At 46.5% G+C, this 16,887-nt stretch overlaps 6 protein-coding genes and 1 non-coding gene across 7 annotated transcripts; 4 read left to right on the forward strand and 3 right to left on the reverse strand.

Moving 5' to 3' along the window:
* Positions 1 to 355: 355 nt before the first annotated feature.
* Positions 356 to 2,144, reverse strand: cp6 (putative carboxypeptidase S1; the record flags this gene model as incomplete). Its single annotated transcript, XM_032061878.1, has 5 exons — positions 1,752 to 2,144; positions 1,365 to 1,695; positions 793 to 1,309; positions 478 to 744; positions 356 to 420 (listed from the first exon to the last, which is right to left on the reverse strand). The coding sequence occupies exons 1-5, from the start codon at positions 2,006 to 2,008 to the stop codon at positions 356 to 358; spliced, it is 1,437 nt and encodes a 478-aa protein (XP_031919209.1). The 5' UTR covers positions 2,009 to 2,144.
* Positions 2,145 to 3,207: 1,063 nt separating this feature from the next.
* BDV38DRAFT_t9 lies at positions 3,208 to 3,295 on the forward strand. The gene has a single exon. It is a non-coding gene; the product is annotated as a tRNA-Asp (tRNA).
* A 1,603-nt stretch (positions 3,296 to 4,898) lies between these two features.
* On the forward strand, positions 4,899 to 6,285 carry BDV38DRAFT_277174 (uncharacterized protein; the record flags this gene model as incomplete). Its single annotated transcript, XM_032058420.1, has 3 exons — positions 4,899 to 5,055; positions 5,108 to 5,778; positions 5,863 to 6,285. 3 exons carry the CDS (start codon positions 4,899 to 4,901, stop codon positions 6,283 to 6,285), a joined length of 1,251 nt encoding a protein of 416 aa, XP_031919210.1.
* A 2,188-nt stretch (positions 6,286 to 8,473) lies between these two features.
* BDV38DRAFT_291923 (sugar porter family MFS transporter) lies at positions 8,474 to 10,217 on the forward strand (the record flags this gene model as incomplete). Its single annotated transcript, XM_032061879.1, has 6 exons — positions 8,474 to 8,669; positions 8,721 to 9,225; positions 9,279 to 9,403; positions 9,464 to 9,499; positions 9,552 to 10,094; positions 10,147 to 10,217. 6 exons carry the CDS (start codon positions 8,474 to 8,476, stop codon positions 10,215 to 10,217), a joined length of 1,476 nt encoding a protein of 491 aa, XP_031919211.1.
* A 612-nt stretch (positions 10,218 to 10,829) lies between these two features.
* BDV38DRAFT_277176 (uncharacterized protein) lies at positions 10,830 to 11,367 on the forward strand (the record flags this gene model as incomplete). Its single annotated transcript, XM_032058421.1, has 2 exons — positions 10,830 to 11,095; positions 11,145 to 11,367. The coding sequence occupies 2 exons, from the start codon at positions 10,830 to 10,832 to the stop codon at positions 11,365 to 11,367; spliced, it is 489 nt and encodes a 162-aa protein (XP_031919212.1).
* Positions 11,368 to 12,977: 1,610 nt separating this feature from the next.
* On the reverse strand, positions 12,978 to 13,619 carry BDV38DRAFT_277177 (uncharacterized protein; the record flags this gene model as incomplete). Its single annotated transcript, XM_032058422.1, has 1 exon — positions 12,978 to 13,619. The coding sequence occupies one exon, from the start codon at positions 13,617 to 13,619 to the stop codon at positions 12,978 to 12,980; it is 642 nt and encodes a 213-aa protein (XP_031919213.1).
* A 1,691-nt stretch (positions 13,620 to 15,310) lies between these two features.
* BDV38DRAFT_267172 (alpha/beta hydrolase) lies at positions 15,311 to 16,267 on the reverse strand (the record flags this gene model as incomplete). The annotated part of the gene is made up of 1 exon (XM_032056532.1): positions 15,311 to 16,267. One exon carries the CDS (start codon positions 16,265 to 16,267, stop codon positions 15,311 to 15,313), a length of 957 nt encoding a protein of 318 aa, XP_031919214.1.
* Between the last annotated feature and the right edge of the window lie 620 nt (positions 16,268 to 16,887).

Genomic DNA, 16,887 nt, shown 5'->3' on the forward strand with positions numbered 1-16,887 from the left:
CATGCATGGGCAAGTAAGCCTTGTAACATCATATACAGCCATAAACTAGACTGCTTTCCATTCCATGAGGCAGCCGAAATTACTCCACCCTTAATTAGTCATAGATGAGTGGTCGCAGATATACATTATGTTCACGACCTGGGCAATAAATTCTGTCAACTGCGTCCTTATTTACAATAGATTCACATAAAAATATGCAACTATATGGCCGGCTTGGGACTTGGAGATCAAGGGCCAAGTGACGTGTAGCTTCACATTTTATCTGGTGGCTCCTACTAAGCCCAATCTCACACCAATCACTGCTCCAATTGCCTTACAATGCCTTATATAAGCCTAATTTCTCACGTCACAGGGCTTATGTGGAGGAAAGTGGCTTCTTCTGCAAGATCTGGGTAAACGCTTGAAGGGCGGTTTCCGGCTCTGCATCAATTAGCGAATTATGTCGGGTCATGTAGAAGGTAAACGGTATGCACTTACGGTAGTAGGGAACTTCGTGCCCAGCATCGAATACCGTCAGCAGATGGAGGTTGTCGACAGACTTGAACTGTCCAGCTTCCTTTCCGTTGACCTTATAGGCTTCAAGGGCCTTGCCCTGGAACTCGTCGTGTCCCGGGAAATCAACGGCGTTTGCCACGGCAATGCTTCCATCGACGTTACATATATAGTCTGCGGTGCCTGCCCAGACAAGGACGTTGACTCCTGCCTTGATGACCTCAGACAAATCTGGGAGAGTTGAACGGTATTCTACTCAAGTTAGATCCTGAAGCTAGAAGTGATAATTGAGATACTCACCGTCTCCGGTCGCACCGAATTTCCGTCCGGGCGCATTCGCGCATTCTTGGTAGCTCGACCTCGCACCGATTGCCTTCATTATGTCGGGTCTTGTGATGTACGTGGAGTATGTCTCTGGCGGATTGGGATCGTTGGATGGCTCTCGCACATCATAGACATTAAAGTCACCGCCGGCTTGCATGATCGGATCCTCGACTGTCTCTCCACACACTGAGCCGGCGTTCTGGCAGTCCTCGTCTGTTTGAGTTTGCTGGCATTTCTGGACAGCTGGACGGCATTCAGACTCGTAAGCCTCCAGAAGCTTGTCTTTCAATGACTCATCAATGAGCTGTCGGTAGGTATTGTTGTATGCAAATGTGATGTAAGCCTTCTCTTGGAGCGTTGAGTCGAACATGCCATTATTTATTCCCAGAGCAACCAAGTTGACCTTTTCACCTTTCTGACTGCCAGCTTCGATGGCCTTGTTCTGGTCCAGGATATAGGAAGCGAAACCAGGGCCATAGTGACCGCCGTATGACTTGCTCAGTCAGCATTTCAGTACGCACACGTCATGCATTGATTGAATTTCTCACCTCGGTGAAAATGCCAAAGTCGCGGCTTTCATACTGTGGGAAATGCTCATAGAAGGCCTGAAGAAACTTCCAAACATATGGAGCAGCAGTCCACGTGCTATTAACGGGGTTATCTCCATACGAAAAGCCTACACCAATAGGCTGGTCAATGTAGAGCATATTGGCAAAGCTGTTCCAGCTGTGTTCGTTCAAAGACGGAGTATCCTCGCCATTGGCGAAGTGGCAAGGTCCATTCTCCTGGAACAACCCGATCATAGAAGAGCAGCCGGGGCCGCCATTGAACCAGGCCGAGAGAGGCGCCTTTTGCGGGTTGTTGCGGCTCTCGAAGAACCTGGTCACCCGGTCAGATGTTTCCATAAGTGGGACAAAGACAAGGAGGACTCATACCAAAAGAACATATTCTGGTTCTCTCCCACACTCAAGTAGCCACTGTACTGGTTCACGCCCTTCGTGGTCTCACAGATACCGGAGTTGTTGACATATTCCAACCTGGCGCCAGTAGCAGCATGTTCAAAGACGTTGTAAGTGACCCCGCCTTTCCGGACATGGGACGCTGTTGTGCCTATTTTAGCACCTTTGGGCAGCGCCTGGACGCTTCCTGCAAGTGCCAATGGCAGCAACCACGCAGTGCTTGAAAACCACATTCTAGCAAGCAGAATAGGAGGGCTTGGGACACTCTAACAAACAACGAGGAGATCGGTGTTTAGTTCCTCTTATCATACTCGAAGGAGAATTTTAGGCCAGAAACGGTCTGGCTTATATACATGGGAGGCGACGCTCGGGTGTTTCAAAGTCCGCTTGTGAAGAGGGGAATGAGACATCACTATCAACTGACCAAGGCTCTGTGGAAAGTTGCCTAATGAGCGGAGATCAATCCTTGGCTGAAAGCTTCAATCCAGTGCGATAAAACAAGATACATGATAATGTTACATCGTGGCCTTAGAGCAGCCAACATAAGCTGTTATTCCAACGATCATCGGCGGCTTGTTCCTGGGGATATTTCCCAAAGGGGTAATTTTACTGCCGATTCTAGTGGAGTTCCTAGGATTTCTCATCTGAATGGACAATCCAGGTCCCCTTTAATTGATTTAGTCCCCTGTAGATCTCCAGTCAAGCCGTCGGGGATCCGACCTTAATTGTTCCTCTTTAATATGGGACCTGCTGCAATTCATCTAATGTATGACGATATCGACAGTACGTGCAGATAAATCAGTCGATGTGCTGCTCGTTTATTTGCGGCATCGCCGACAACCATTGCTGCTGGATATCATTCTGGGTGTCCTGCTCGATAAACTCACATATCCTCGCGGCTCACCGAGATACTCTGGTTGAGGATAGCTAACAAAACGTTCGGGTAGGATGACGGTCTTGTAAATTCTCGTCATGAGGGGCTCGCAAGATTCTCGACACGATTTTCGAATGTCGCTCACAATAGAGCATTATGTACCTCGTGCCATACCCCAGCCGGAGATTGGTGTCACGAGATACCTTGTGAAAATGTTGGAAGCCAACTTTGAGGAACATCTGACAATCCCATAGTGGGGGTTATTATTCTGCAATGCATTGTGTTAAGAACCGGGGCTACACGACAATGGCCGGTGGGGTTGGTACTCAATAAGTCAACTTGCAGCACTAGAGTTAATTTAGTAGTCGTAGTAAAAGTCCCAACGATTCCAATACTCTTGTCCATGAAAATGAAGGACACTATTTGTGACTTCGCTGAAAATGAAACTGTCGAGTAGCAGGCCGTCTTGGCAGAAGGAAATTTGCTTTATAAGACAAAAAGTGAACCGGAAAAGTCACCAATGAGCCAAGTGGTCGAGCGGTAACTCGATCAACCTCATCTTCCTTGGTCTAACGGTCATGATTTCCGCTTGTCATCCCACAAGGAACAAGCGCGGGAGACCGGGGTTCGACTCCCCGAGGGAGAGATTTTTTTCATCTTCATTCTCTCGTTGTTATACTGGTCTTCTAGATCTCTCTCTCTTTTTCAAGGGTTGCTATGCTACTGTGTGGAATTTGTATATCATATATTAGAGGCTCTAAATGCCCAGTCATAAAGTCAAGAATGTGCCACGGCAACCCCGCAGAGGGCTTCCTTAATACGTTCTTCTCGCAAGAGGGAGGGTTACTTTGAAGCTTTCTATTGTGCCACAACATGATTTTTTTTCTTTTTTTTCTTAAAAAAAAAGTACCTTGACGTGGAAACTTCAATGTGGCCCTGACGAATGACTTAAAGTTGTATCTTCACCTAAACGCATCAAGACTAAGTCCTACAAATAGAAAACTGTTCGCTAGGTTGTCATCGTGAAATACCAAATCTAGTTGACGCATCTCCAGGAGACACGACCGATATATGTATCGTAAAATCTCATAGCTACACTACGACTTCACAAGCAGTTGTTGAGACACACATTTGTGCATGCTTTCTACATTCTCACAATGCGAATTGTAATGGAATGCCCTTTCGAGCGCAACAATCTCCTGACGCACGATAACAGATTCCGTTTTCATTATTTGGGCTCCAAACCAATTTTTCTCTGCAGTGCTAAGACGAAGCCTTGCGTAAGCTTGCATCTTGCGAGTCATGTTGCATTATATCTAGCCTCATGGGCAGTGAAACGTGTCAGCCTTGTCTGGTGTCCAAGTAGCCTGAGGGTGTATATGGCTAGCTACTACACGTGACCCCATATTCACTTCTTCCAGCAGGAGCAGCTCTTGCGACGCGCTTTGGTTTCATCTATCTCTTCTGTTCCACTGCAGCAGGAGGTGCCCTGTCGCACTTGATAACTTGAGAACCCGAAATGTCGAAGAAAAAATCAGGGATCAATAAGCCTCCCCCGCACCTGAAAACTGATATACGTCAAGCTATTAGGAATATGTATTCAGAGAGAGGCCAGGTCGACAGCGATGTGATCAGATCTAGATTTCTAGCCAAACATCCAGATCAGGAGAACCATATCAACAATGTTGTGGTCGAGTAAGTCACCCTACTCCCTTGAGCACTGACATTCATGACCATTTAGCTATGCTTTCTCTCTGTAGCAGCGTATTGGAAAGGACGTAGAGACACAGTCTGGACCGTCAAATACAAATCACAGTCAGAATGAAAACACAACTGATGTAAGTAAAGAATATTATCCTATTATGCTCACTAAATCATCTTGGTATAGACAGATGGCTCTAACATTTACCAGGTTACAAAATGTGACAGAAAAGCGAACCCAGACAAGGGAATAATCAACGACATTGTGAAAAAGGAAAATCAGAATGGATATGCAATTTTACAAGGTCTGGCAGTTACTATTCCTACCTTGTTCCTGACTGTTTATAACAAGTAATGCAGACTTCCAGGATTACCTTTCCACTAACAGTCGAAATGGAAGGCCCTCCTGTGTCACCACATCGACCGTGCCTTCTCTGGCAAAGCAGATGTGTTTCCTGAACCCTAACAATCAATATGATTGCAATCCGAAAGACCAGAACTACAGTAGTGTGCAGGATGCAGTTTTGATATCCTCTACTTCAAGGACTATGCCATCCCAATTTGCTCTTATGGGTGTGTTAAGCGCTCAACAATCAGAGTTGCCTCAAGATCCTAGAGTTATGCTAAACACAAATGTGCCGTTCTCCGCCTTCATATGCGGGGTCCAAGGCAGTGGGAAGTCTCATACCACAAGTTGCATTACAGGTAAAATTGACTTTCTATGCGCATCTTTCCACAGGGCTAACTTGTATGTCAGAGAATTGCTCCTTGCCATTGCCTATCTTAGGGGCCCTGAAGCGGCCACTCTCCACACTGGTGCTCAATTTCAATGAGCACAGCTCGAATGTTGGTGCCCAGCCGTGCGAAGCTGCCTTCCTGTCTTCAGTTTTGCCGGAATGGTCGAAGCATGGATTCTCCATCCCCGTTAGAGTTCTGTTGCCTTCCTCGAATTTCTACAGTCTCAAGATAATGTACTGCCAGATACCAAATGTCGAGGTTCAGCCATTCAAACTCAAGCCACATCACTTGAATATCAGTACAATGTTATCTCTCATGTCCATGGGAAATGGTGACCAGATGCCCTTATACATGAGCCAGGTAACCAGAGTTCTCCGTGAAATCGCAATTGAAAACAAAGGAGGAACCTTTGATTATCTTGATTTCAGAAGACGCCTGGAAGACCTAAATCTAAATCGTATGCAGACACCCTTCCTACATCAGAGATTGGATCTGCTTGATTCCTATCTGGACCTTAAGGGGGAGCACAATGGCGACTACTTCACTGACGGTGGCATCACTATCTTGGATTTGTCTTGCCCATTCATGGATCAGGCTACCACCTGTCTCCTTTTTCGTATTGCTATTGATCTCTTCCTACATGCACATCCCTCACGGGGTAAGATGATCGTGGCAGATGAGGCTCACAAGGTAAGAAATACCCAACTAGCTAAGTGAAACCAGTTTGGAGTCTCCATGGTCGTCTCTGTTAATACGCTGAACACGAGGTTTTAGTATATGAGCGAAACACCAGCAGCTAAGGACTTGACTGAGACATTCCTTAACATCATTCGCCAGCAACGCCACCTTGGGGTTCGGACCGTCATCTCCACGGAAGAGCCAACCATTTCGCCGCGGCTGATTGACCTTTGCTCTATGACAATCATTCATCGGTTTACAAGCCCTGAGTGGTACAGAACAATCAAGAAACATGTCACTATTGATGACGAGAGTAACAACAACAACGCTGAAGAATGCCTTGATGGACTTCATGAGATTGCACGTTTGCGAACAGGGGAGGCTTGGGTTTTTGCGCCCTCTGCTTACCTCCTGGATGAAAAGAACGCTGTGGTCAACGTTACACACAAAGTTTTCAAAATGGCAATTCGAAAGCGTATCACCTGGGACGGAGGGAGGACAATTTTGTGTGTCCGTTGATGTTTGATGTTTCTCCGTTAACATACAGGACACAGGTATTCTTGTATTGAATCTGCGGATGGTCGATGATCAGAAGATTAGATTGGGAATTGTGCCGTCTCAGCTATGCAGATACTTAGAGCGAGACTTACAGATAGGGCGAGGTGATGTTTCGGAATTAATTATTAACATAGTGTACATGGCCAAAACGACATGGGTTTGAAATCCTAGGTGGAATTCTAAGAAGTTGTCATATGTTCTTCACTTATATTTCTGTTCTAGTGAGGCAATGCTAAAACAGCTCACTGGCACCGTCATCTCATTCGCACTCCAACGTACGCTCGTATCCCCTTGCGGATTACTCCAAGCAAATGCAAGGGGGCCACGCCACATGCTATGCTTTAAAAAGGCCGTATGTGCGTGGAAAAGTTATAAAAGCTATTCGTTTCCCCCAAAGAGCTATGACTGTCAATTCTTCAATTTTATTATTCTCATAGGTCAAACATATGACACGTGCCCGTATACTACCTATTCCCAAGATCCACCGAAGACTACCACGAAGCAATCATCACAATGAGATCAATACTTCTCATGCTCCCCGTATTGGTCATGTCTGCTAGTGCACAAACTCTCCCGAAGTCTTCAGCCAGCTCCCATTCTTGTCTTCAACGCGGAGCTCTTTGCGTATCTATCGCAGGCTCTATAGGGACCTGCTGTCCGGGACTGGAATGCGTCATCGACCCTCATGTGTCAGATACAGGGGTTTGTAATATCCCCTCCACTTCTTTTGCGGATGCTGACACTAGTGAACCAACAGATTTGCCGATGAGCTCGGGTTATTCAAGATGTACTCTTGTACCAAAGTGGAAGGAGAATTCTGGGCGGCTATTGGCTCTAATTAACTGTCGTACAAATGAGTGAGATGGCAAGATTTAAAAGGCTGGGAGTGTGTATGTAATTTAGAAGCGGGACCAGGTATGTCCTTGTATGGGTGTCATTGGGTTTCAAGTTACGAGTCTGCCAAATAAAGTAACCCGTTTCTGTTACCCTATCTGTATTTATGGTCTTGTGTATGGTATATTGTGTTTGTGGGAGCATATCTTCACCCCAAATTCGATCTTGATGTCAAATTGTCGAGCTAGGTCTGTCCGAATGCTGTGGAAAGGTAGCAATGGTTTTGGTAGGTCTATGGCGTAAAAGCATCTTCAGTACTATGAAATCAAACGGGCACATACTACCTAGTTGGAATTGGAATCTAAAGAGTGCGCGCACTCAGTTGGTAAGAAAAAGGCACTGATGATGGTATGTCCACTACTCCATTGAGCTGTTGTTGGTCAGAATCCATTCTGATGGCTGGATAGAATGCTGGCCGTGAGATTGTGTAACCAAGATCAACATCGTTTCAACCCCGACGACACCCGAGGAGGTTACTGCTGATCATCCCAGACTTGAGACGGCGTTGCATTCTTGCTCTGAGGTGTGGCATTGGGATCGACACCGCCGAGTTCCGTTTTCGGTAATCACGCTCGAGCGGATGTTATGCTTTAGGCGTCCAGCCAGCAATAAGGCTTTTTCTTCAAGGTAGAACGGCAACTATATTTAACACCCACATGGTCACTTCACCGGCTAGATGATCGTGGGATAATGGAGTTAGAAGTGATCGCTTTACGCATTTTCTGAGTCGTGCGTTCGGCGAGAGAGATATCTGATAGGTAAGAATACTCCGCCTGTTAAGGTTAGAAGAGCTAGTCAGGCTAATGTCCTGGAGCCGAGAGGCGAGCAAATAAGCCAGCAGCCCTTGCGCATTGGCGTCCAACATCCCAATCACAAGATCGGATAGAGCCCTCACTCCGCACCAACGCCGCTTGGCATATTGATGGCTCGCCTTGATTGATCCAGGAGCCCAGGGATAAGGCTCCCCATGACCGGTAACCCCAGACTAGAGCTGACCTCGGCCCTATCAAGGTTCAATCTCGTCCCGCCCTCAATGGTGTTATTTTAGTTGATATACCGCAATCATCAAACCCACGATCACAGAGGCTTTGTACACCGGTCGGTATTTAGAGAGACTATGGAGCGTATGGTGCTTTTTTTTATGTGCCCCGCAGAGCATATAAGGTCTTCTCGTCTTGGTCCGCTGTCTCTGTCTTAATCTGTTGATGTGATCTTTTGCCGTGACACGGAGCTCTCGTCCACGGTTTCAGTCAATATGGGGAAGACTCTAGGCCTCGTCAGGGCCTACTATACAGTCGCCCTAGCTTGTACTGGATCGTTCCTATTTGCTTATGACACTGGAATTATTGGGGGTGTCCTCACCCTTAAATCGTTTCAGAACTCGTTCAGATACACCGAGAAGCAAAAGTCGACGATTAATTCCAATTCCAACAGTCTTTTGCAGGCCGGTGGTGAGTGTGTTAGAACTTCGATTTTGTCAACTTCGACTGATGAACACAAAGCCTTTTTCGCCTGTTTCTTCGTCTGGCCATTCACCGCCAAATATGGCCGTCGATGGTCTATCGCCCTCGCCTCTCTCATATTTTGTATTGGAGCCATTATTCAAGTTATTCCCACACACTCTGTCGCTGCGTTTTATGTCGCACGAGTAGTTAGTGGCATTGGTGTCGGAATGGCGACCGTCATTGTTCCCATGTACACCTCTGAGATGGCTCCTAAGTCCATCCGAGGAAGGCTAGGAAGTTTCTTCCAGGGTTTCTTCGTCCTGGGAGTGTTCTTCTCATATTGGATTGACTATGCAGTGGAGAAACATATCCCTGAGACCAGTGACAGCCAGTGGCAGATCCCTATCGGATTGCAGTTAGTGCCAGGTGGGATTCTGGGACTTGGGATGCTATTTTTGAAAGAAAGTGTGCGTTGGCTGGCCAAGAAGGGACGACACGATGAAGCTATGAAATCACTGGTGTGGATTCGAGGAGGGGAGGAGACTGAAGAAGTCCAGGCAGAGTGAGTCATGATTCCAAGGATGCAAAACTTTATGATTTACTGATTCTGTGCAGAATGGCCGAAATTCTAGACGGTATAGAAGCTGAAAACCTGGCGACGGAAGGTGTGACATGGAAAGAGATACTGCGAGTACCGGGGAACCTACATCGAATGTGTATTGCAGTCACCATTCAAATCGGTATGTATACCTTGTTATCATGTTCATCCACCATTCACTACGGACACTAACAACAAATAGGAGTTCAGATCACGGGAAATACTTCCCTGGCATATTGTTAGCACCATTGTATCTGCATAAACTTGCATAGTTGGCTGACCACGTACAGATGCTCCTCAAATATTCAAGGCGGTCGGAGCCGGTGACAACAGTTTATTTGTGAGCGGTTTCTTCGGAGTTGCAAAAGTAATTTCCTGTTGGTTCTTCCTTTTGTTTCTCGTCGAGCGCATTGGTCGACGGTGGTCGCTTATCATCGGCGCCTTCCTCATGGGCTCACTGATGTTGATCGTGGGGATCCTGGCGAAGTTATTTCCCCCCGACCCAGACGCCACCAGCATTAGCTCTGCTGGCATTGCATCTATTCTGATGGTATACTTCGAGGCCATGTGCTATAACATGTCCTGGGGGCCGGTTCCTTGGCTATATATGAGCGAGATCTTCCCTACTAGGATCCGTGAGGTCGGTATTGCGGTCGGTACTGCAACTCAATGGTTGTTCAATTTTGTGTTTTCACAAGCAACACCTCATGCCCTCGATAGTATGGGTTGGGGCATGTTTTTGATGTTTTGCATTTTCAATTGGATCCTTGTGGTGTATGCCTGGTTGTTCATCAAAGAAACAACAGGCAAGTCCTTGGAGGAAATGGAAGAAGGTCAGTATCACCTTAGTGCCGGTCTCTCGAATTGCCTGCTGACGCTCTGCAGTATTCAACTCGAAAGTTGGATTATATCATAAAGAAAGGCCACTAGATGAACAGGCTCAGTATAAGCAGTAAATCTTGGGTAGAGAGCCTTGAATATCTGTCCTTGTGAAATTCGCAAGAGGTAATATAGCTAGTTATGATTGATATAATTTACGTGGATGAAACTTTTGCTACCTTTGATATTAGTCGGAAGGTTACTATTGTTCATAATGATTAAATATTGTGCACGATGCCTTATACCTGTGGGTCAGCCTGCCAGACATGGCAATGTTCAAAGTTCCTCCGACCCCAGCCTATAAATCAATATATCACGCCACAAAGAAAGGAAAGAAGAGCAAAAACAGCAAAATTAATATCAACCGTTCTTTATCACCACTAGATACTGCCAAACTAAACGCCCAGTGCGTGGCCTGACAAACTCCAGCATGCGTCATTGGATGTTACTCTGCCCATTATATCCACACTCAACTCGACCAACTATTAGCGGTTTTTCCGAGGGGGATCGGTGTTCTCTGATTATGTGGATTCCTGTACTGCCTTTTCACTTCAATTCCTTTCACTATCTGCCTGGTACTTTCGTCGTGAAACCACTGTCTGCCACACAAGTCAACATAATCCCGAAGACACCTACAACCTCAGCAACTAACAACAGCATCACGAAAAACAATAAACCAAAGGCCGCCTATGACCGGTATCGAGGACAAAAGCTACGCTGCATATGGGGATAATCCCGAAAGGTGTCGCCGATGTGCCCGTGCAAAAACCATTTGTGCAGTTCCACGTCCAAAACCCATGGGCCGTCCGCCTAATGTGGCGTATGAGGCACAGGACAACATGTCAACACAGCCCACAGAGGTAAAAAGTCCATTGGACTCTTTACTGTCACTGACTACGACAAACTGCCTGTCGGCTTCCTCACCGCAACCGAATCTTTTGGAGTTTTTGAATTTGTAAGAAATGTTGCTACTACTGTTGTATGAAGTACATAATTGATAATAGTCTTCACGAATTGACGTTTGGAGTCTCGCTTACGCCGAACTATGGCTCGACAAGCTTTGATGTAGAGGGTCCTAGCACTGGGCTTTCCGTTGATGTCGGGCCTTTGGCGAGATCTGAATTTTTGGAGATGTACCAGTCAGCCAAACTCGAGTGCCACAGTCAAACTCTGGGTCAATGGGCGACGCCACGGCAAATAGCCCAGACGAGCATATCCAGTGTCTGAAGGAGCTATGAGAATTAATATAGCACTATCCCAGTACCTACTTCATGCAAGTCCTTCTCAGGGCCAGAACAGAGCACATTCTCACACAACGTTCAACACAACAAGCACATCCGATAGTGATGATAGAAGAAAACCCAGAGTCAGCGTAGCTGAACTCCAAATAGGCCAACCCCACTCATTGACCGCTAGAATAAAGAAGCTAGCAGCGAAAACCCGGGGGGAAATGCAATTCTTCCAGGCTAGGTCCACAGCGCTCTTAGCTTTGAGCTGTTATACAAGACTCGAATTCATATATTCTCGTATGCTCGACGCGTTATGTGACTTGCAGAGCAGTGGCCAGCGTTTGTCCGATACCGAACCTATTATGCCTGACCTGTCGATTGAAGGTTTCTCCCTTGAGTCACGCCGAGATGTTCTGCCGAAGTCTACACAAAACGCTCTACAACAAAATGCCACCCATAAAATCAACCCTACCTACCAAGCCCTAAATACCCTCCATCTGACCATCATAACCCAGTCTATGCGTTGTCCAACCCCATGATAGGCTCACACCACCCAAATGCGGGGCAAAATAAAAAGTACAACTCAACGCACGGCGGGGTAATAAACTTAGGTTTCAGGTCACACTCGCGTTTTTCTCATTACTCACGTTCTTCACATTCTTCACATTCTTCACTCTACTACTCACTTCCTGATTTTACTTTTTCACTCAAGGTCCCCAGCAACAAACTAGCTCAGTAAGATTTACTATTCTCCTCTGTGTGTTATGTTGATTAACGGGCTTTGTTTGGGGAGCGACGCTAAATTTAGATTTGTGGCATAGTTCTATTATTGTCGAGGTTTATCGATCTATAAATACAATGTCCCCTCACAGCAGTTGCCCTTCCTGCAACGCTTCCATTCCTGATGATACTAAGTGTTGCAGCTCTTGTGGAGCGGTATGGTTCTTTCCTGTTCTTGAGGTTTGGATTTGAGGTAAATGCTGATGGGTGGTGGTGCTTAGACTTGCCCTAATTAATGGGTTATCTCGGGTGTTATGAGGGGAATGTTATTAGTAGAGTTTGGCTTATTAGGATAGGTTAGGAGATACTTGATGATTGCTGATGCTATATGAAAGTGTTGATAAGTGAATAATATTGCCGATTTACTTTCGACGTACTGTCTGTATGGCCGTGTGTAGATTAAGTTTAAGAGTAGATTGTGCTATGCCAGATATGCCAGGAAGCATTGGAAAGGCTCTGGCAAAGTATTGATATCAGTGGGGATTTCTGATTGCGTCCGCTGGACAGAACGAATTAAGGCTTCAGATAAGGGAAATTTGGTAATGATTTTGTGTCAGTCTTAGGAGACAAATGCATCATATTTCTTGACGCTGTCTGCTTGCTTACACGGATCAAGAGATAGCGAAATAGCAATAGCAATAGCATTAAGCCTCACCTCGATGGGCTGTCGAGGAATATCTCAAGTGTCCATGTCATCGCTCCCTAGCTCCATTCCGTAGCCCAGGAAATGTTCCATGCCACGTTCATGGATGGCCCACATCTGTTAGTGAACTGTCCATCTCTGCCAAACGGCCAACCGAACCTTCGGTCTTATCTTCCTCATAAATCTCAATCCTCTTCCTCTAAATCGTCGCCACCGCGCATTCTACGATTAGAGCGACAACGGATCCGGTAATGCACCTTGGTGCGCTTGAACAGATTTCGGAGACTCCGGAAGGGTTTTCCGCGCGCTTGATATATCCTTAGGTCGATAAGACTTAGCCTATTCACGAATACAACATTAATTGCCTGCAGCTCTGGATATCGCCCGTTCTTGCAGTCGGTAGCGATACAATAAGTCATATCCAAGATAGATGTGTTACAGTCTGTAATAGTCAGTCGCTTCAAAGAGGAAGAAAATTCCGGATGCGGCGTAAGGAGACTGAATTGGACCGTGAGGTCTACCATAACGGTGAAGTCACGGAGCGAAGGCATCTTCTCTCCCGGAAGTTTCGGGAAAGATCCGATCCAAGCAAGCATACGGTCCTCAAGGAATTCTATCCGCAGGTATTCCAGGGTGTCCTGGTGTGGTCGGAGTAGGTCGGCTCCGTGAAAAAGAGGAATCTGGCTCCTGGGACCTAGTGGATCATCAAAGCTGCTCCAATTGACGAATATGAAGTGCCTCAACTTCTTGCATGTCTGGATTAATAGCTTTAGGCTATCGTAGTCCAGTTGGCAGTGGCGAAGATCGATTTCCATCAGTGCGAGCATGTTGGGGCCCAGGAGGTAAGGATATTGTTGTCCTCGACGTATGCCCAGTCACTAATAAAACGCTGCAAACGTGGACGGACAATAAATCCATAACACCATTCGATATTATAGTACTCGCCCCCTTCGTAGCCTATGATGCGAAGTTCTTCAAGGTTGGCCAAGAAAAATAGGTCGCGTGCAAAGAGGATGTTAAGTGGAATGTAAAATACATCACCGGGGAAGCAGAGCAGACGCAGATTCAGGGTCTTGGTGAGCAAAAGAGCTATTAGGACGCTGTCCAAATCTATACACCACTCCTCTTCACCACCATCCAATTGAAGTTCCTCAACAGCATGCACAAAAGAATCTCTGTCCTGATTGCATATGTATGGCTCCAATCCGTTATACACCCTGTGGTCAACAGGGTGCAAAGCGACGACACGGACGTACTTCCCAAGCTGTGGGCGCATAATGACGGCTTTGAGAAGCAAATCAACCGGCTGAAGTTGGCATTGAAGTTATCCTCTTTGAAATCACGGAACAACAATGGTTGCGCTAGGTCTCGGAACTTCCGTGATACACGACAGATGTTGCTGAGATCCCACCGCGCTTTCCATGTGATACCCAATGGATCACTCTTTTTGAATAATCCCATAGAGAAGACAGGGCCAGATCGGGCCACCTAATGTAAGACAGACAATGAGACAGAATCTCGATGGGAAGGTCCTGGGTTTGAACCATCATTGAGCTATGGGATGTTATGCAGTGTATCTTTTGTAAAAAAGGCAGTTATTTTCTGGCCAGGAGATTGATGATTATCGTTAGCGTGTCACAAAGCAATTCAACTCGCGCGATATTTAACTGGAGTTTTGCCATCACAGAACGGTCGTTGCCCGGTGCCACTCAGGGGGAGCGGCGGAATAAATCTTACACTTAGTATAAATCCAGATAATCTAGTTATAAAAATTATAGTGAAAGACTTATGAACACATGTATATTAATATAATATTTCTTTTGAAATTTTCAATAATTGTTATACTATTAATATCGAAAGACAGAGAGCTCTCCTCTAGGGTCATATAATACTAGCTTCGATAAATTTTGACCCCCCGCCACTCGTATACTCTAAGGAGTTGAATGAGGCACTGTTCCAGAATAGCCAAACATCTTAGTCTTAGTCACTGCTATGTGCGCAGGGTACAATATGTCCTTGACTTTTAGTGGACACAAATCGAGGAGGCTATCCCCTCGTAATGATTTCTCATTTGAAGCCTCGAATGGTTCATCTTCAGAATATTCTTCACTTCGACATGCTTTCTCGCACTGATGCTTCCCTACTCGAGATATTTGTCATTCTCAGAGCGTTCCTCCTCATAAAACTACCCCTCTCTATAGTAGGATTACCAGAAAGGACCTCTAGGCCGGGTCCTGTCGCATGAGCATGCCTTAGACTGGCTATTGATATACCCAACTACACGTACAGAACTAGCGTAATGAAAGACGTTACGCTTACAATTCTCTGGCTAGAGAGTTCGAGGCTCGTCCAAATATGGTGGGCAAGAGTAAACAAATAATTCACAAATATGTCCAGCTCTAAGACGCGAAGCAATCTCCGGTTAAGAGCAGGCTGAATTTAGTAAAATACAGAGAAAGATCAAAGCCAACCTGTTTCATTTCCTCCCCCGTACAAGACCACATACTTCAGCCACAACTCAAAGGATCTTGTCAAGAATATCGCGTAGTTCGTTAGAGACTAGCTCCGGGTTGTCTCTGTGGACAAAATGGCCGGCCCCCGGAGCCAGGAGAGGGCCCTTGCTGCGATCCGGCTCGGTAAGCTTGGCTAATCCTTGGTTGAAACGATGCCAGTAAGGATTCATGTAAACTTCCGTAAGCCTTGGAGGGGCTCCACCCATCTGCTCAAATTCAAACTTGAACGCCTCGAACTCATGGCCGACGACAGTAACCCAGGGACCGCAGCCGTCCGGACCCTGCAACTTGGGTCCATCACTTTCTGGTAAGAGCTGCGCCAGGTTCCTTCGACTGAGTCCCTCGCGGCTTCCATTGCTGGGGTGAAATACCCGTTGCATATACGCCCGAGCATCACGGATAGCATCTACCGTCACCCCTTCTAGCAAGCTGGTCGGATTGAAACCAGGCGCATCTGGGTCTGGATAGATGGAGACAAAGTCGGAATTTGCCAGCACACTGTCGAGGAAAAGAAGACCCGCCACTGTACCGGGATATTCTTGAGCATAGAGCCGTACTATCGCGCCGCCAATTGAGTTGGAGACCAACACGAGCGGAAGACGGCTAGGATCGGATATATCCATCCTATCCGATGCGACATGTGTGAGCAATTGGTGTAGGTCCCGGACTACTGTCAAAGTATCATGGCCGTGCATGGGGTCCTCGGCGGTGATGTCGCCAGGGTCACGGTCAGTTGTCTGGCCCTGGCCATACCGGTCATAGGTCAACATGGCGGGCAGGCCGGGGGAGGGAGGCTGTGCCTGCAGGCGCGCAATGACACCCTCCCATGAAGTCTGTGGCAGTCCAAGGCCATTGACAAACACGACTAACGCAGGCTTGGCTGTGCTAACTGCTGGATGGAAGCAGTAGCAGAGCTGAGCAGATGGTTTGGTAGCCAGTGACAAGAATTGATAGCGGGTCATATTGTAGAATGAGATGAAAGACACTGAGGGAATGGGAAGAGGGCTTCGTGGCCACGGCTTAGTCTACAAGGGTCACTGGGCGGGCTATAGGTGCGATATATAGGGAAACAGTAGTGATATGGACGATTGCAGAAGAGTGTAGATAGATAGAATGTGGGATGACTGCAAGCGAGGGGTACTAAGCGGGGGACCACGACCATACCAAGGCGACGCCAGAGAAGCTTAATTGAATCCGATAGGCTTGAGTCAATCTTAGCCATGACTAGCGGTAATTTAGAACTCTCCTAACGTTCTTAGCTTTTGGGGGCGGCGCCAGCTTGTCGCGCCAGGGACATTAGGACCCACAGCATCGATTACTATCTCAAACACAGCGGATTTGTACATCACAGCTTGTATTTGTTATCTTTCGTGTAGAACCTACACTCCTTTGCATTAAGTATACTATTTGGCGTCTCTAGAATTTGATACTTCCGAAGAACAGCTCATTCTTTTAGCCAGTGCGACTGTTGGAACATTTATTTTTGATAATATAGTAAATCACCGAAATTCCGAGTTACTAAACGGACGAACAGTCATTCGGTTTCTCAACTTCTGGTGTCGTAATTTCTATTATTTGAGTA

Source organism: Aspergillus pseudotamarii (assembly GCF_009193445.1).
Source record: "Aspergillus pseudotamarii strain CBS 117625 unplaced genomic scaffold BDV38scaffold_2, whole genome shotgun sequence".
Classification (NCBI taxonomy): domain Eukaryota; kingdom Fungi; phylum Ascomycota; class Eurotiomycetes; order Eurotiales; family Aspergillaceae; genus Aspergillus; species Aspergillus pseudotamarii.